This window comes from Castanea sativa, chromosome 5, assembly GCF_040712315.1.
Source record: "Castanea sativa cultivar Marrone di Chiusa Pesio chromosome 5, ASM4071231v1".
Taxonomy (NCBI): domain Eukaryota; kingdom Viridiplantae; phylum Streptophyta; class Magnoliopsida; order Fagales; family Fagaceae; genus Castanea; species Castanea sativa.
This window is the reverse complement of record NC_134017.1, coordinates 76,721,561-76,742,144: the sequence shown is the minus strand read 5'-3', so window position 1 is coordinate 76,742,144 and position 20,584 is coordinate 76,721,561. Positions and strand designations below refer to the sequence as shown.

General features: G+C 33.9%; 1 protein-coding gene and 2 pseudogenes across 1 annotated transcript; all 3 read right to left on the bottom strand.

The window, feature by feature from the left end:
* Positions 1-276: 276 nt before the first annotated feature.
* Positions 277-2,538, bottom strand: LOC142635844 (L-type lectin-domain containing receptor kinase IX.1-like; annotated as a pseudogene).
* A 5,924-nt stretch (positions 2,539-8,462) lies between these two features.
* Positions 8,463-10,498, bottom strand: LOC142635843 (L-type lectin-domain containing receptor kinase IX.1-like; annotated as a pseudogene).
* Positions 10,499-14,290: 3,792 nt separating this feature from the next.
* Positions 14,291-15,803, bottom strand: LOC142634083 (mitogen-activated protein kinase kinase kinase 20-like). Its single transcript, XM_075808358.1, has one exon. The coding sequence runs from the start codon at positions 15,630-15,632 to the stop codon at positions 14,409-14,411; it is 1,224 nt and encodes a 407-aa protein (XP_075664473.1). The 5' UTR covers positions 15,633-15,803; the 3' UTR covers positions 14,291-14,408.
* Positions 15,804-20,584: the final 4,781 nt, after the last annotated feature.

Genomic DNA, 20,584 nt, shown 5'->3' with positions numbered 1-20,584 from the left:
ACTTTTTTTTTTCTTTTTCTCTTCTTTTACCTTTGGTTATAAATTGATGGATAATAGTTATATATAGATCATGTCACATTAACTTCCAATATATTTATTGCATAACTTTATTATACTCCCTTACTCCACACACATTCAATAGAAAGAAAAAAAAAACCTCTATTTATTAATGAAAATTTATTAAAACAAGTCTAATTTCTAACAGCAATAGCAATGCAAATGGAGAAACAACAAAGGAAGAGCTAATTTGTGAGGAATTGTTGTTGTAACTATAGCTTAAAGATCAGTTTTGTCCTCTCCAAGAATCAATCCTGGAGCAACATCTGTTGGAACAGACATTTCTGATGGGAGAATAGGCACTGGAGCTTCAAAATTGAGTAAATGATGAACTACTTGCCTTATTGAAGGTCTGAGGTTGTAATCAGGATGAGCACACCGAAGGCCAACAATAATCAAGCACTCCATTTGTTGCTCGTCAAAATTTCCACCTAGCCTTTGGTCAACTACTTCAAGTACCTGTCCTTTTCTATAGAGCTCCTGAACCCACTCCACCATGACTACCTGCTCTTCTATGGCCATGTGGTTGATTGCTTTTCTGCCAAAAGCTATCTCCAGTGCAACAATTCCAAAACTATAGACATATGATTCCTTGATAGCCTTACTAGTTGTGAAATATTCTGGAGCCATATAACCCCTAGTGCTTGCCAAAATAGTGGTTTGTGACCCTTTGACATGGTCCACAAGCCTAGCTAGCCCAAAGTCTCCAAGTTTAGCATTAAAATTTGAATCAAGTATAATGTTGCTTGATTTTATATCCCTACACAAAACGCATTGTTCCCATTCTTCATGCAAGTAAAGCAAGGACGAGGCCAAGCCTTAGAGCAATTTTGTACCTCACTGCCCACATCAATGCACTTTCTTCTTTAAAAATATGTGAATCTAAGCTTCCATTGGGCATGAAATCATAAACAAGCAGAAGTTCTGTTTTTTCGTGGCACCAACCAATAAGTATCCGTTTGGATACGGATTAAATTTGGTTGCGTTTCACGTTTTCATATTTCCTTCTTTCTTTCTTTTTTCTTTATTTTTTTGGCACGACAACTTTGTCAGTTACGGCTACTGTTCATGAAAAGTAGCCGTAACTTTTGACTTTTTTGTGTGAACAATGCATCCGTGTATTGTTTACAGAACCCACAAATATCACTTTTAGCAATTTTTCATTAAAAATAGGTCTTACGGTACTATTTACACATTTATAAATTATTTTGCTACTATGTTTTCAATTTTCAATTTTCAGCAATAAGTTCTATCCAAACGAACCATAAGTTTCACCAAATTCTTATGTCTCAATTGACCGATGATTTCTACTTCTGATTTATACTCTTTTAATCCTTGTTTTGACCCTTTTGCCACCCTCTTAACAGCTACAAAGGTGTTTGAGTCCCTTAAAAGTCCTCTATAACCGCACCAAATCCTCCTTGGCGTAGCTTTTCATTATCATCAAAATCATTTGTTGAAACCAATTCATTGTATGAAAACTTCCTAGGTCCTCTGGCCCTTTCAAAAATTCTTCATCAATGCAGTCATCAAGGACATAATCTTCTTCTTCATTCCTCCTACTCTTTTTCCACAAGGCAAATAGAACCAATGCCAACCCACCAACCAAAACAAATCCACCTGAACCAAGCCCCACGGCTAACCCCAATGCGTTGTTTCCTTTGGTTTGGGGCTGGAATATTGGGGCTTGATACCGGATCTTTTGTGATGGTTATGTTATCATCGATTTCCAAACTTGAACTAAAATCCCATGAATAAATGGTATGTATTGCAGAAGAATTTCCTGTTGAGGCTGAGAATCCAAAAGTAACCAATTCAGGTAAGAAATGGCTCAAATCAACATTTGTGGAAAGGAACTGCCTTATAGGAACATCGTTTCTAAAACCAGTGAAGAAAACACTCAAATTATGAGAACTAGAATTGTAACTGATCCAAGCTTCATTTCTTTTCCCTTAATAGCAATATTAGTATACCATGAAATATTAGCAACAGATTTCAAGGAGTTGAGATCAATACCTACATGTTCCCCAGGGGGATCCAAATATGCGTTGCTATAGATATCAAACTCCACTGCGACAAAAGGATTATCCTTTGAGTCTAATGCCTGGTCACCGCGAGTAAGACCAATAGTACTGCCACCTTTTGTTTTAGGAATCTTTGAACCCACAGGTGCAAGGAAGAAGGCAATCCCATCTCCATATACACTTCTATTCTGCGAGTCAATGGCAAAGAAAAAATGGGTGGTGAAATCTGTGAGGTTCCCAGAGTCCTTGTCCCACAGTTGCGTTGGTTTGAAATACGTGGCTCGACCCACCAACTCGAACGTGAGCCTGTTGCTTGTGAGTTGGATGGCTTGGTTTTCAACGAAATCGCTCTCATATGTTATGTTAGAGTCAGAAGAACTAAAACTAGTGAAGTTGAAGGATATTGCACTCGTAAATGTCATTGGGTTTAATATTGAAAAGAAATAGGTGATCAGATGAGATAACAGAGGGTAGAAACAGGGGCGGAGCCAGGGGGGGGGGGGGGGCGAGCTGCCCCTGACCTGCCCCAGAATTTGTATATAGTAGTAATTTTTTTTTTTTTTTTTGAGAAGCTTATATAACAGAATAATAATAGAGTTTGATGCTAGAAAGTCTAAATTGCTCTTACATATATCAGAAAGTATGTTACTATAAGAGAAAAAAACAATCACTATACTAGTTTTCGTCTTTTCCTAATGGGTCATTTAAATAGTTAAATTCACTATTATAGAATTTTTTTGCTTCTCATAAGGTCACAGTATATAATACAAACTACAAATTACAAACTGGTATTTTTTAGACATAAAAAAAGTCAATGATGAAAAAATTGAAATCACCTTCTTTTTGTGTATAGAGCATTAAAAAAATCTGCTTTGTGTTCTTTCCATTCAAGATGTAAATCACAATATATGATTTAATTTTTTTTCTAATGACTCACATGTATGAGATGATGTGCTACGTTGAGGAATGTTGTGAAATTGCTGTGAATTTTTATTGTATCCTTGACATGACTTATATTTTCTTCTAATTTTTTCACAGTTTCATACTCTTTCTATAAATCTTAATTTTAACTACTTAAACAAATAAAGAAACATATGCTTAATTCTACAATTTTTTTTTAAAAGAATGTAAGGCACTTAAACATTAATACAACTTTATAGGTATATTATTATATTCCTAACAATCCTACATTAATTTATTTTCTCAATTTATTTTAATTTCAACATTATGTATTTAGATTTTTTTTTTTATTTACTATAATTTGATTATTTTTGTTTTCTTTATTTTAATGATATGAAATACATACACACACATGTAGTTAATTGAGCTTACGAAGAAACATGATCATAATAATGAGTATCGAAGTGTCATTTAATCTTGCCCCCTGAGTTGAAATTCTGGCTCCGCCACTGGGTAGAAAGCTGTGGAAAAAGGAAATGTTCGATCTTGAAATTGTACATTACCATGATTGGAGCTTTCAAATGAGATTAGCCAAGAAATTTTTGCAGTGCAGATCTTAATATGAATCAATAAACTTATAATAACTGGAAGTCTTCTTAGAAAAAAGTCAGTATTTTTTTAAAAAAACGAATATAATATTTCTTGATAGGAGAGAGAATGAAGAGGAACACAGGACTTTGAATTAGATTCTCTTCAACAAAGGGCAGCCAACGACCCATGTTTTATCTTTTATGAAGTGGCGGCTCCACATGCAAGGCCAAAAAATGTACATATTTACTTGCCGAGAAATGTATACATTGACTTGCTAAAAAAAATATTATATGCTAAATTAATTTACAATGACCACCCTAATAAAAATGTGCAATACTCTGATTTGAAAATTACAAAAATTTAGATACTGATATTATATTTTTGGTGAAACTACAATATTAGTCCCTCTAGTTTACTATGTGTGCGTAATTAGTCTCTCAAGTATGAAGCGAGCACAATTGGTCTTTTAAGTTTTAAAATTGAGTTGTATTAGTTCTTTCACTAACTGCTGTTAGCAATGTTACTTACGTGACTAACGAAACAATAATTTAACATTTTTTTATTAAAAAATTACAAAATAAAAAAACAAAATTCAATTCTAAAAGGGTTCGAGAAACAGGATTCCAAGCCCTAGCTGTCGTCGGCTCCAAATCCTGACAAAACAAAGTTCAGCAAGAAGCAAATCCAGAATTCAATTCTCAAAGCTTTTAATCTATTCCGCCCACCAGCAAAGAAAATGTTAACTTTCTGTAATCGAATTGGTACCGATGAGAAAGGAGGACTCCACCACCTTTTAAGCTATATTTTAATCACAAAGATACTAATAAAAAGACTTTCTTTTTTAAATAAACAAAGGTCATGCATCACAAAGAACAACAAATCTATATAGAAAGACTATATTGATTCACAAACCAAGCTAAAACTTAGTGTGCGTTTGGCTCCAGATTAAAAAGGTAGTTTATTTTACTATTTAACTTATTTTTGCTACTATTTATGGATCTTACTACACTTTTTGGTACTATTCATGGGTCTCACTTTACTATTTCAGCTAAATTTTACTTTTATCTATAATACTTTCAACAAAAAATTTTTAGTTTCTGTAAAATAAGCGAATTCCAAACAAACCCTTACCAGTCCCTTTCTTGATCTAGAAAGGGGAGACGATAATTGTTGGCACACGAACACCAAGCATATCAAACTTGAAGAAATAAGGAGCCATGGGTAGCTAGGGCTTGGGTTTCCACCGATGGTGGTGGCTAGGGCTTTATACATTTAGTAGAAAATACTTTTTTTAATTTGGTACCTGATTGTAAATATTGTTTGTGAAAATATATTCTGTAATTTTTTAATGAAAAACATGTCACGTCATTAAAAACATGCAAAGTTATTGTTCCGTTAGCCACGTAAGTAATACTACTAATGATAGTTAGTAAAATGACTAGTACAACTCAGTTTAAGACTTGGGGGACTAATTGTACTTACTTCAAACTTGGGGAAACAAGTGCGCATAGAGGGTAAACTTGGGAGACCGTAGTTTCGCCTATTTTTTGACCTACCAATAACAGCTTTTTGCATAAGATTTATTATAAAAATGTTATGGATATAGCATTAATCCAAAATTATGCCCCCCAAACATAATCCTTAATCTTTTTTTTTTCCTTGAAAAACTTAAATAACAACAATAAATACTAGTCCAAATAACAACAAATATTAACCAAACAAAAACAAGACAATACCCAACAACAAGAAGTGAACAAATTATTCAACAAAAAAAGACTATTATAAAACAAAAAAGATAAAAATCACTAAGAATTCAAATTTGTAACTCATTCAACCTATTCAATAAAAGTAATTCCAAATTTCATTTTTTCCTGTAAAAATGGTACCAAGATAAATATTATGGTTATGAGTTCTCCTTGACGATGATGATAGTTATACTCTTTGGTTTTACAACCACAATAATTTTGCTCCCCTTAGCTACTCTTTTTCTTCTTCTCTCTCTTTCTCTCAACTCCTATTCCATATGTATTCTCTCTCTCTATGAACTCCAAAAATAATGATCTTCCATAGAAAAAAATACATTTTGCACAAAAGAAAGTTGAAGTCGGAGTACCAAAGAAATGAGATGTCAGTGGGTAGCGCATGGTTTGACCAGAAGAGGAATTAGAGGGCACAAAATAAGCACTCAAAGAATTTTACAAGAGGCTAATTATTGATGTACACAGCTTGTTACACACTTCACTACACAACCTATAATAAAATCATGTTTTGAAAACATGATTTCAGCTTTATGTTCATACGGGTGTAACTATCACCACAATTTACAAAAAAAATTTTAGTGTCTACCATTATCAAGTCCAGTGAATTCTTTTTCTCTCATTTTTATGATGGCAATTCTTCTCAATATCTTTGCCCAAAGATGGGTGGATCATTAAGGAAAGCTAAACAAATTTCTTAAAGTTGATGCAATTATAAGTACAGAAGGGTCACCACTAAACATGGAACTCTAACCAGTTCAGTCTTTATTTTTTCTGTCTCCGTATCCTCCTCCTTTATTGCATTATAAATTGTTATTTCTGGTTCTATGTAATCTTTCCCTGACTGTTCTAATCCTATTTTTCATGATCCCATTTTTTTAGTTTCCTCATAATCATTCAGACGTTTATTAATCTTTGACACCCTATGTCTACAGATCTTCAATTGTATGTAATTCAATACCTTGTCAGATTGTTTAAAAATGTCTTCACATAAACTTAATAATCCCATCACATTCATCTCCAGATTGGGCAGACATCTGAGACATGTAGTACTTTAAATAAGCAATAAATGTGGCTTACTCTATAAAGGATTCCCTTCTCATATCTGTCATTAAAATCTGTCTCCTCCATAGTTCCAATCTCTCCTTCCAGCCAACAAGGATCCAATAGACTACCCTATGTACAGACCTTTGTGTGCTAATTTCTTGGACCATGATGTCTTTCTTGTTTAGCATATTAATGAGAAGATCGGTTACTTACCAGAATAAAAAACTCAATCAAATGCTGATCCTGCAGCCATTGCATTATCAAAGAAAGAGCCTCACAAAACTCATCATTTCCGTCCCACACTTTTAGTATCTGTATCTCACACAAACACCTGTTGACATCATGTTGATCAGTGTTGAATCCCTTCAGCCTCCGAGTTAAAGCCTCAAGTTTCTCTTTCCTTTGCCTAGCAATATATTATATCTTGTTCCTGCACAGAAGAATCTTCTTTCAATTCCTCAATATTGTTGATGAGAACGTCAAAATCATCATCATCCAGTCAATCAGATGTGAGAGGCATCATATTCTAACCTTTCTTCACATCATCTTGATCATTCTTCCATGCTTTATATCCTACCGTTAAACGCCTTATATATTCCTTTCATGTTCTGTACTGTGCATAAATTAATACATCTTGATCATGACCTTACTCAAGCCCCACTCTGCTTCATCAGTTTATCTCCTGAACCATTCAACACTATTATAAGAAATCTCCATCTTAGTTTCACTAAAGTTATTATTCACATTATCTTGTTCTTCCTTGAATTCTTCTCTCACCTCTTCCATTCTTTCATCTTCATGCACCAATTTTCACATATCACTTGCTGAAGTCCTTCAGTTTTAACCAACAATTCAATGAGTCTTGTCTCCACATTATCTCCTTCTTTCTTGAACTACTTACCTCAAATCCCTTGCTACTTTGATACCAGTCTTTAGAAGCTTGATTTGATTATCATTTTCTGTGTTGTTTTCTTGCATGAGCCATTTGTTCATCCTCAGGTCCCTTTTTTTGAGAATTTGTGATCACTGTCAATTCTGTCTTTCTTAACCATTGTTGTTCCCTTTTTTTGAGAATTTGTGATTACAGAGATCTTCAATTGCATTTTATTTAATACCTTCTCAGATTGTTTAAAAATGTCTTCATGTAAACTTAATAATCCCATCACATTCATCTCCAGATTGGGCAGACATATGGTAGTTTAAATAAGCGATAAATCTGCTTTCTCTATAAAGGATTTCCTTCTCATATTTGCCATTAAAATCTGTCTCCTCCATAGTTCCCTTCTTTCCTTCCAGTATAGCGAGGATCCTATATACTACACTATGTACCCTCCCATAAGTCCATAACTCCAACTTTTCATCCCTTTGCTTGCAAATTTGAAGCCTTGGACCATGATGTCTTTCTTGTTTAGCATATTAATGAGAAGATGTGTTACTCATCAGAATGAAAAACTCAACCAAAAGCTGATCCAGCCACCGCATTATCAAAGAAAGAGCCTCACATAACTCATCATTTCCATCCCACACTTTTAACATCTCACATTGTTGACATAATGTTTGATCAATCAAAGGGCGATTGAAGGGCAATTGAAATCTGTATAAGCTGCTTCTCTTAAGCTACTACTTGTACAAATGATCATGATCTTGAATGAACTCAATATAGACTCATTTAAAGATTACATTGTTATGGAAATTGCCAACCAAAAATCCTAGAGATTGTTTTTCACTATTGGTTACAAATACACTGATTCATAGGAATTTATATTCTATACCATGCAACTGGAAAGATAAGAACTTTTTTTTTTCTTTTTCTCTTCTTTTACCTTTGGTTATAAATTGATGGATAATAGTTATATTTAGTAGATCATGTCACATTAACTTCCAGTATATTTATTGCATAACTTTATTATACTCGCCACATGTACTCTTCACACATTCAATAAAAAATATTATAAAAAAACCTGTATTTATTAATGAAAATTTATTAAAACAAGTCTAATTTCTAACAGCAATAGCAATGCAAATAGAGAAACAACAAAGGAAGAGGTAATTGTGAGGAATCGGCGTTGTAACTATAGCTTAAAGATTAGTTTTGTCCTCCCCAAGAATCAATAGTATCACTAAATGCTGTAAGCAAAAATAGTCTATTCACTGCTGGAGCAACATATGTTGGCACAGACATTTCTGATGGGAGAATAGGCAATGGAGCTTCAAAATTGAGCACATGATGAACTACTTGCCTTATTGAAGGTCTGAGGTTGTAATCAGGATGAGCACACCAAAGGCCAACAATAATCAAGCACTCCATTCGTTGCTCATCAAAATTTCCACCTAGCCTTTGGTCAGCAGCTTCAAGTACCTGTCCTTTTCCATAGAGCTCCCAAACCCACTCCAACGTGACTACCTGCTCTTCTATGGCCATGGGGTTGATTCCTTTTCTGCCACAAGCTATCTCCAGTGCAACAATTCCAAAACTATATAGACATCTGATTCCTTGGTAACCTTACTAGTTGTGAAATATTCTAGAGCCATATAACCCATTGTGCCTGCCAAATCAGTGGTTTGTGACCCTTTGACATTGTCCACAAGCCTAGCCAGCCCAAAATTCCCAAGTTTCACATTTAAATTTGAATCAAGCATAATGTTGCTTGATTTTATATCCCTATGCAAAACGCTTTTTTCCATTCTTCGTGCAAGTAAAGCAAGGACGAGGCCAAGCCTTGAGCAATTTTGTACCTCACTGCCCAAATCAATGCACTTTGTTCTTTAAAAAAATGTGAATCTATGCTTCCATTGGGCATGAAATCGTAAACAAGCAGAAGTTCTCTTTTTTTTGTGGCACCAACCAATAAGTTTCACCAAATTCCTATGTCTCAATTGACTAATGATTTTTACTTCTGAGCATACTCCTTTAATCCTTGTTTAGACCCTTTTGCCACCCTCTTAACAGTTACAAAGGTGTTTGAGTCCCTTAAAAGTCCTCTATAAACTGCACCAAATCCTCCCTGGCCTAGCTTTTCTTTATCATCAAAATCATTTGTTGCGTGAACCAATTCATTGTATGAAAACTTCCTAGGTCCTCTACCCCTTTCAAATTCCTCATCAATGCAGTCATCAAGGACATAATCTTCTTCTTTATTCCTCCTACTCCTTTTCCACAAGGCAAACAAAACCAATGCCAACCCACCAACCAAAACAAATCCACCTGAACCAAGCTCCACAGCTAACCCCAATGCGTTGTTTTTCCTTTGGTTGGGAGCTGGAATATTGGGGCTTGATACCGGATCTTTTGTGATGGTTATGTTATCGTCAATTTCCAAACTTGAACTAAAATCCAATGAATAAATGGTATGTATTGCAGAAGAATTTCCTGTTGAGGCTGATAATCCAAAAGTAACCAATTCATGTAAGAAATGGCTCAAATCAACATTTGTGGAAAGGAACTGCCTTATAGGAACATTGTATCTAAAACCACTGATGAAAACACTCAAATTATGAGAACTAGAATTGTAACTAATCCAAGCTTCATTTCTTTTCCCTTCCTTAATAGCAATATAAATATACCATGAAATATTAGCAACGGACTTCAAGGAGTTGAGATCAATACCTACATGTTCCCCAGGGGGATCCAAATACACGTTGCTATAGCTATCAAACTCCACTACAGCAAAAGGATTATCCTTTGAGTCTAATGCCTGGTCATCGCGAGTAAGACCAATAGTACTGCCACCTTTTGTTTTAGGAATATAATCTTTGAACTGCCAGGTGCAAGGATGAAGGCAAGCCTGTCTCCATATGCACTTCTATTTTGTGAGTCAATAGCAAAGGAAAAATGGGTGGTGAAATCTGCGAGTACTTGTCCCACAGTTGCATTAGTTTGAAATATGTGGCTTGACCAACATACTCTAATGTGATCTGATTGCCTGTGAGTTGGATGACTTGGTTACAGCAAAAGCTCGCTCATATGTTATGTTAGAGTCATAAGAACTAAAACTAGCAGTTGAAGGAAATAGCACTTGTAAATGGGGTAATATGGAAAAGAAATAGGTGATCATAAAGATAACAGAGGTTTATAAGCTGTGGAAACAGGAAATGTTCAATCTTGAAGTTGTATACCACCATGATTGGAACTTTCAAGTGAGGTTGGCCAAGAGATATTGCAGATGGTAATATGAATCAATACGTACATAGATAATAACTGGAAGTCTTCTAAGTGCAGAGTCAAGCAATATTGACAAGAAAAAAATAATAATAAATCAATGTTGTTTTGCAGGATAATAATTAGAGGAAAACTTCAAATAGATACGGGCAAATTGAATAAATTCAAAATCCACACATCATCTTGAATATACAATTGACGTTGAAATTTTTCATACACAGAAAAATGGTATAAGTTAAAAATCTACACATCATCTTGGATAAATAAATTTTTTAGCTAGCTTTTATGAACTTCACTAAAAGTTAAAAATTCTCATGAAAGAAAAATCAAATTACATGTACTGTTAGTATTCAATAAAAATTAACCTTTCCACCTAAGTCTACCAAAGAAGCTCAAGCAAAATTTAGAATAAATTTAACTTCACTAGGTACAGCTAATGAAGGGAAAAAGAAATAAACCATAAAAAAACAAACGTAAATGATGCCCATAACCAAAATCAAATTTCTTTGGCAAGCTTCTATCAGTTCTATGCACTTCACAAAAAGTTTAAAAATTTTCATCAGAGGAAAACCTTGAATAGATACTGGACAATTGTATAAGTTCAAAATTCTCACATGATCCTAGACCAATAATGTGTTGAAAGTTTTCATTAGAGGAGAACTTCAAATATATATTAGGGACAATGGTATAAGTTAAAAATCCACACATCTTCATGGATAAATAAATTTGGTTGACTAGATATAGGACAGTTTTTTTGACCAAACATAAATTTATGACATAGAAAGACTGCTCCCTTAACCGAACTAGGAAAAACAGAAAAGATTAGAAGTGTTATGTACTTGCGAGTGCATGTGGAAACATCTCAGTATCTCCCCAGAATTGAATGCACCCATTATTTTAATGTATTATAATCACTTTTAATTAGTAGGTAAAGATTTCATTAACAAAGAGCTACAAAGGGAAGTAAATCAAGTACACAGGAATTATATATGAAGTACATTTCCAATACAAAAGCCATACTCATGACACAAATACCTATTCATCACAAAAACTATTGAGCATTTAAATCCTGGAAAGGAATCCATTCATTGGGGTGCTTAGTAAACAATGGTGTCCCACACATCATATGAATGCAAGAGATGGTCTCATGCTCCAGTAACAATCTTCCATAGAAAAAGTCAGAAAAGGGGGGGTGGGGGGGAGAGAGTGGAGACTAGCACCAAAGAAATGAGAAGGCTAGATGTGTTAACAGAAATCTACCAGTAATATACAATTATTAAAGGAACCCTTTTCAAAAACTGCCTTCTCCACCTTTTTCTTTAACTGAATAGTGCTTCAATGACATTATCCTTATAGAAAATTCTGCTAATGATGAATCTGCCCTCCAACAAAAAAGGTATCCTGGCAAGAATTCACTGACAACACCAAATCTAGACTGCAACAGAGGCCCGTAGTTATAGTTACAGTAAGCAGCATTGCAACACTCAATGGAACAAAATTATCATGGTTCATTTGAGAAAGGTGCAAAATCCAATTGATGAATCCAGATTGTGCATTTGGCTGAATACCTATACCATAGGGCATGCCAAAAAATATAATAGCTCAAAGTCCTACATGAAAATAAGCAAAGAAATAAAAATGCCATGTCCATAAATAATAATTAAGGAAACTCTACCATTGGGTGAATGATAGCCTAAAAGCCCAAAACAAAAGTCCCCAAGAACTAAACTCAACCGGCACATCAAGGGAAACTCTGAATTTATCCACCCAGGAAAAGCATTGAACTAGAAATTAAATACCCACAACTCAGGACCAAATCAAGCTATCACAATACTCAAATGTAAGTATGAAGAATCGTGACTCAAACAATGCACTTACGTAAAATCATTCTCCAAATATGAGGGAGCTCAATGCTTCAAACCCATGCTTCATGACTCACACCTCTTTTTGCCAAGTGAAGCTGATGGACACATGTAATATGCATAATCCTCAACATGAAAGCAAGCAAACAGAAACTAAAATCCTGTAACTCAGAACATGCAATACATACTCAGCCACTCAGGAACTGATGTGGGAGCTCCTAATTTATTGAAATAGCAACTCACAGCAGAGATCCTAAAGAGATTGCAGCTAAAGTGGATTTACAAATGCTTTTTATCCCTTTTAAGATAGATACTATCACAGTTCAATGCCAGAAAAGCAGTAGATAATGTTGAAAGGAAGTTGTTGCTAAAACGTTTGCTGAGCCAGTAAAGTGTGACTGATGGTGCAAATGCTTGGTTTAGAAACAGATTACTCTGTTGTTTATAATCCTTATTTATTATGAACTGTATTCAAATTTAAGGTTAATAAAATAAAAAATACAAAGTTCAATAACCAATTTGAAAAAAGAAATGTGAATATAAAATTTTACATTAAGTCTCAATTTCAAAGTCAAAGAGAGTAAATGATACTTAATTAAGGTAATACTAAATTCCCTCTTCTGCAGTTCAGTCACATCTAGAAAAAGATCCTAACTGCAATTTTTCAACTCCACTGCAACTTCCCAAAGCTTTCTTCCTTTTCTGTTTCCAAAAACAGAAATATTCATGAACAATTACATTCCCATTCCATCTGTGGGATATGATAAGTAAACAAGTGTAAACTAAAAAGATGTAGCCAGACAAAACATCAAGTGATTTCACTTCTGGTGCACGTACGAAAGTAGATACTCAAAATTTATTGCTTAACCTGCCACAAGCAGAACTTTGACTTCTTTGCTCATTGCTTGCATGAGGGGGGCTGTCAGATAATGCATATGCTCTAGTGGTGGAGGTGATAAAGAAATAGGTGGCAAATGCTCCAACTCATTGTAATTTTTTTATTACTGAGCCAGCAGGAGCTGTTCAAGATTTGGCTACATCTAACATGGATGAGTTAGGCTTGTAGTGAAGCTGTGGAGGCACTCCTCAGTACATCACCTTCTGATGAGCCGCAATCTTAAGGGTTCTGCAGGCATTAAGCTCTTTTGTTGCATCACTGAATAAGAAAGAGAATGATCCACAAATTCTTCCTGAAAAGGAGTATACAGCTGGTATTTCTCAGGTAAGGGGCATAATAATGCCACTTATCAACTTCAGCTTTGAACCCTCTAGTATAATAATGCCACTTCCTGCGGGCTCTTAGAATAACTTACCATACACAGAATCTTTCTTTGTGGTGTGTGAGAAGTTACATCCTGCGCAGCCGGGCTCTAGTCATGATTTTAGCATTGCTGCAGTTTTAGAGGTTGAAGTTGCCAGAACTGCCCAACAGAAAACCTCAGGGAATGCTTTGAAAGTTGATGAAAAAAACATTGCTTTTGGGAAGTTTTCAGATAAACATTGGAAGCTGCTAAATGCTTTCCCTCCACAAAATCCTGGGTTGCTGGAGAAACCATTCTCCTCAGGCTGAAGGTTCCTAGATTTATGATCTTGACAAAAAGCGTGCTCACTTCAGATAAAAAAACAAAAAGTAGGCCACTCTTGTTACCTTCCCCCCCGCCCCCTTTTATGTGTGGGAGCTCCTAATTTACCAAAACAGCAACTAACAGCAGAGATCTTACTTGTTAAATCATACAAGACAGCATGCAGTTTGCAGTTGTTGGAAGTGTTGCTATCCAAGATTGGGTATCCAAGTATACACAATTCTCTTAACTATCAGGAGTCAAACAACGCCAGAAATAGAAAGAGAAACAAAACATACACAGTAAAGGAAAAAACAAAACTCCAACCTTGTTTTAGCAAAAAATGGATGCAGATGTATTCAATTATATTTCTAAGAATAAGTACAATTGAATGCCTACTATCTATAGCATACAACGACTACTCTATCAAAATCTGTAACAATATAGAATTAAGCTCCAACAGGTACGAATGAAGTTGGAAACTTCAAATTAGACTGTGCTACTGTCCTAAATTTATGGTCATCATCAAATGCAGCCCTTTTCCTCTTCTGACCAACACCACCCGCTTCATCATCTGAGGTCACAAAAAATTCTACTTCAAAATCTTCATCATCTGAGCTCACAACAAATTCTACTCCAAAATCTTCATCGTCTCCTGAAAATGAACAAGAGGTCGAATCATCATCATCATCATCGTCCGAAAAAGAATAACCACCAAGCTCAAAATCAGCCTCAGTCCAAGAAGAACCAGGAACAGCGGGTAGTTCAGGTTCATCCACACCGGCAAGAAAGGGATGATCCAAAAGCATCTCAGCCGTGAACCTGAACATGGGTTTCCTCACAAGACAAGCCTTCAAGAAATCCCTTGCCTCCTTCGAAATCCCACTTGGAATTTTAGGCAATACGCGCTCATTGCCTATAACCCCCAAAAGCTCCTCTGTATTCAACTCTTCCTCTCTATCCCAAGGAGATTTCCCAGTAAGCATTTCACACACCACACACCCAAAAGCCCAAATATCAGACTTCGGGTCTTGCACACTCTCAATCACAGTTTCAGGTGCCATATACAATGCCGTGCCCCTCAAGTAATCCAACCTCCCCTTCTTTCTCTGCTCTGACCTCCTAGCCAACCCTAAATCCCCTATCTTCGCCACAAAACTTTCACCAGTAGCAGCACTCACAAGCAACACATTCTCAGGCTTCAAATCGCAGTGCACGTAGCCACAATCATGAACATGATTAAGCCCTTGTAGTATCGATTTCGCGTAGCGCTTAACATCGGACTCAGGCAATCCAGACCCACCAGATTTCTCGATCAAATCACACAAAGTTCCTCCAGAAGCGTACTCGAACAGCAAGTTGTAAACCATGTTCTCGCCATTTTCTTGAGTAGTGATCTCCTCCCCAAAGCAGTGAATAACAAAAGGGCAGCCTTGAACATTGTTGTGAACCTCCTTCTCTTTCTGAAGCGAAGCGGAAAGTGAAACCTCGGCGGATTTGACAGCCATGGTTGAAGGGAAACAGTGAAAACGCGACTTGGGTTTCTTGGAATTGGCAAGAAATACAGACCCAAAAGCTCCTTTGCCCAGCAATGGGCCTCTCACCCAGGTTTCTCCATTGCCATACGAGCTTGCCTCTGCCATTGCCTTTGCTACTGACTCTGCTTTCTTCATGTTTCTTTGATCAAGAAGAAAGGTTTTTTGTTTGATCTCTGAAACATAGAAATTTCCTTCAAAACTTTTAGGGTTTGGAAATTGGAAAGAAAAGTATATAAGGTAGGGTTCGGTGGTTAGGTTTTTTTTTTATATATATACAAAAGTATTGACGAGGTTTCAAAAAAGAGACCAAAGGCGGCACAAACGAAAGTATAGCGTAAGTTCATGTGTTGGTGTGTTATCAATATAACGCGTTTTAACGGTCGTATGTTGCTCGTTCCACTTTGGAATTTGGAGTCGGAATGTGTCAATTTGGGATTAGTGGTGTTTTTCTTTTTCTTTTTTTAAATCAAAGAAGGGGTCTTTGGCACCATGTGTTGGTAATACGAGCTGGGGTCTTGACGAGGCTAATCATTATAGGTATAATATATTTGTTGAGGCGTTACTATTCGAATAGTTCAAGTTTGACAAAATTTCATGTGAAGTGATACGAGAACTCTTATAACTCGCAATGATAATTCATGGGTAATTTGTATTGGTGCAAACTATTATCATATCATATGATAAGTGACTCATGAGCTTAGTTTCACTAGAGTTCAAAGATTAGTTTAACAAGAAGTTCAAATCTCTTTCTAGCTTGAGTCATATAGTTGTGTTCATGCCTTGGCTATTATAGGAAGAAAAAAAATACAAATCTCTTCTCCCATTATAACTATCGAATTATAAAAATAAAATAAAATAAAAAAATTGTTCCTTTTAATAATGCAGTAAATTTTTGTCTCCAACTTACCTTTTATATAGTTAATCTATCCAATTATTTATCCCCACAAAAAAATATATTTAATGAACTAATCTAAAACGTGGGGCACATGGGATGGGATACATATGCATAATAGCATAGATGTCTCATGGTACAAATTATTTTTCAACTGTTTGAATTGAGGTTTTTATTTATTTTTATACATTTTCATTGGGGAGGGAGACATGAACCCTAGACCCCTCCTTTTAAAATAGCAGGCAATGTCATTACCACATTAAATTGCAAGACCTTTGATGGAAATGAGATTATTTGAAAAGTTTGTACCTAAAAAAAAAAAAAAAAGACATTGAATAAACTGTATTTTAAAAAAGTGTGGTTTAAAATCCCTTTACCAAACATACCCTAGACTAAAATAAGCTATATTAATATTAGTTTAATAAAGATTATGCTAAAATTCAATTTTGTCCCATGATTTTTTACTTCAAATTTCAAATTGATACTTTTAAATTTAATTTTGTCAATTCCGTTCATTGCTTTGTCAATAGAGTTAATCTGATCATTTTATCCAAATTTGTTAGTATATAAAGCCACTTAAAACATTTTTTTTTTACTTTAAAATATACTGATCAGACCATAAGGTATTTGATGAATGTTTTCAATTATATTTTTAATAAAAAAGATTATTCAAACAACACTAATGGTTAAATGGTAATAAATTTGGTCCGAAGAATCATATTGACTCATTCTTACAAATTGAGGGACTAAATAGACAAAAATTAAATCTTAAGAACAAATTTGATAATGGATGTAAAAGTTAAAGTGACTATATTAAATTTTGTCCTAAAGATAGTTATTTTTGCTACAAAAAAAAAAAAAAAAGCTCTATTTACATGAATGAGAAAAGGAATGTTGAAAAATTGGAGAGATTATAATAAGTAGGGGGTGAAAGTAAATGGTAGAGAGAGCTGTTGACAAAGATTTTGTATGATAATTTAAAAATTGAATGCTCTTTTACTACAAGATTGTGTGTCCAAAAGTGTTAAAATCTGTTTGAATTTAATAGGCAATTAATAACTGCTATAATTTTTTAAAAAAGGCAATTAATAGGTTTGCTGATCTGGTACAACGCGTCACTCACTCACTGAATGTGAACGATAAAGATTTCAAGTGCGCATCATCCACGCTTGCACGGGTCGCTTTCATTTATTATCTTTTCGCTTCAAAGAAATGCAAGAGTTCACAATTAAAAACTAAATATAAATATAAAAGAAAACCTACCACATTAATGGTTAAGAAAAACCTCATTAATACCATAAAAAACCTCATTAATGTTTTTTTAAGGAATATCTCATTAATGTTAAAGTAACCTCAATCATAAAATAAGAGTAATGTTATAGACACATATTATTTTATAACATTTTTACAAGCTGATGATATGACTTTAGGTTGCATTCAGGAGTTTATAAGAGAATGGAATAGAGTGATCATAAGGGAATAGAAAGAAATAGAATGTATTTAAGTACGGGAGAAAAATAGAAAAGAATGGAATAAAATGGAATTAAATAACCTTGATTGGATGTTTTAAAATAAAAGAATGAAAATGAATAAAATGTAAGTAACCTTGTTTAGAAGTAACATGAAGGGAATGTAATGAAATTATTTTATGACAATATTACAATTAGACCCCTATTTTAAAATAAATGGTTGAATATATAGGGGTATTTTGGGAGTTTTAGTAAAAAATTCATTAAATCTAATTTCATTCCCTCTCATTCCTCCAAATTTTCGAGGGAATAAAAATTTGAGGTTTTAAGGGAATAGAGAGAAATGAGTGTTCTCTCCTACCTATTCCATTCCTTCCTACTTAAACTTCTAAACAAGAAAAGGAAGAATATTCTAAAATTATTATTTTCATTCATTTCTATTCCATTTCATTCCCTCATTCCAAACGAGGCCTTAGTATTTTCTAAATATATATTTTTTTTATACAAGATAGAATTTTTACTCTAGTCTAATCTAAGTGTATGAAACTTCCTCTTAAAGACTTAAATCCTGGCCCTTGCCCCCACACCCCACAAGCATTTATACTTGTAGAATGATCACCGCACTAAGGGAGAGCGGTGGTAGTATTTTCTAAATAGTTATTGTAAGTAAAAATGTAATGTTAATAATGATCCATATTAGAACTAGTAAGAATTTTTCATATCAGCAATTTGTAAAAATGTTGTAAAATAGTTTGTGTCTGTAACATATAAAATATTGGGTAAATTCTACTAATACAATATGAGGTTTGAGCTAATGCTAATTAGGTTAAAGACTTTTCAAAACTGGTTAATTTGGTCCCTAAATCCAACTTAATCCCTAAAAAATTAATTATTTTTCCTCAACTAATTTTAGGACTCAATTGGCTTTAAGAACCGAATTGTTTAGTTTTGAAAAGTCTTGGACTTAGTTGGCCTTAGCTCAAACCTCAGAAGATGTGAATAGAATTTACTCTAAAATATTTCTAACCCATCCCAACCTCGACCTGCCACATTTATGCCTCATTTAGGTTTTTTCTTGCCTTGAAAAAAATGATAGGCACTCCTATTCCAACCCAACCTCACCTTGTTCCCTTACTGTCCCAATCCCAATCAATTATAAAAATTTTAAAAAGAAACTTTTTGAGATAATTTTTTACTAAATGGAAAATTCTTTAGCAAAATAGATTTCTTTGCCTATCTTATACTAGAGTATTCAATATTGGCAAGTATTGTTGTTCCAATTAATTTAACTGAAAAAGTCTTTTATTATCAAATAAGAGATTTGGACTTTGAATCCGTCTTACACCAACAACTAATTGATATATTGGCCTAATGATAAAGAACAATTATTTTGAAGTGGATGTCATAAATTAAAATAGTATCGTATATAAAGGGAAATATTAATAGGCACCATGAAGCGTCTGTTAAGGATGATTTATTGTGAGGTTCACCTAATAAAAAATTGGTATAAATTGATGAAATGACTAAAAATAGTACTGAAGTTATAAGTGAAACTCAAAAAAAAATTGACTTTATTAATTCTACGCCCTATAAAATTGGTAAAAAATATGACAAAAAGTTGACTTTATTGACATAAAATTGTTTCTTAACGGACACTTTATGGTACTCATTAACACTACCCTAAAAGTAATATTTGGCAAGTATTGGCCAGCAATAGAGCATTTAAGTTTTTCCAAGAATCTTATAACTTAATTGGTTGACACCTCTTGGTGTTTTTAATAGAGATATTCAAGAGTTTAAATATCTGTTATATAAAAAATAAAAAATAAAAAAGTTTTAACATCTTTTTTTATGGGTTGAGTTAAAGTTACGCTTAGTGTAACTTGAAGTAATGTCATACTACTAAATAATTTGTTATTAAATTCATATTTTGAAAATCCTATCGTTGGATTACGTGTTTTATATGTTTTAACATACATACCAATTGAATATTATTTATCATTCGATTTATAAACTCATTTTTATGCATTATTTTAAATTACAAAATCTTAAACTTAAATAATCGATTGATGACATAGTTATTGATATTTGATCACCTTGAAATTTTGCAACCATAGAGAATATACGAAAATAATATAATCCACTAATGAGTTTGTCAAAATTCGCATCTAATTAAAAAATATTGAGGGGTGTAATATTGTTTAAAATTATACTAAATGTAATTTCAACCCAACCATTTTTTTATTAAAGGTTTTAACAACACAATAGTGCCCCTAAGCTTTAACCCCAATATTGATCTCAAAGTTAGTGTGATTTCCTTCCTAAAATATAGAGTAATCACAATTGAGGAAAATCCTCCACTGATTAAGTTAGCTATTACTCATGATGTAATATATATATATATATATATATATATATATATATATATATATATATGTGTGTGTGTATATATATATATATATAGAGAGAGAGAGAGAGAGAGAGAGAGAGAGAGAGTTACCAATTGATAAAATCATATTGACCGGAGGTAGGCCTATGCGATACCAAGAAAAGAAGCAACCAATGTTATACCACTCCTTGCCAGTATTGAAAGACACTAATAAACTCCCAATGCTTCCAATTCAAAAAAGGTTCAAATTAAGAACTAGTGTTCTATACAATATATTCTTTCACATCATATGATAATGATATAAAAGATTATTAAAATGCCTAAAAGTATAATACAC

Bases quoted from the DNA above. Each gene is read 5' to 3' on its own strand.
- LOC142634083 (XM_075808358.1), bottom strand. From the start codon at position 15,632: ATGAAGAAAGCAGAGTCAGTAGCAAAGGCAATGGCAGAGGCAAGCTCG.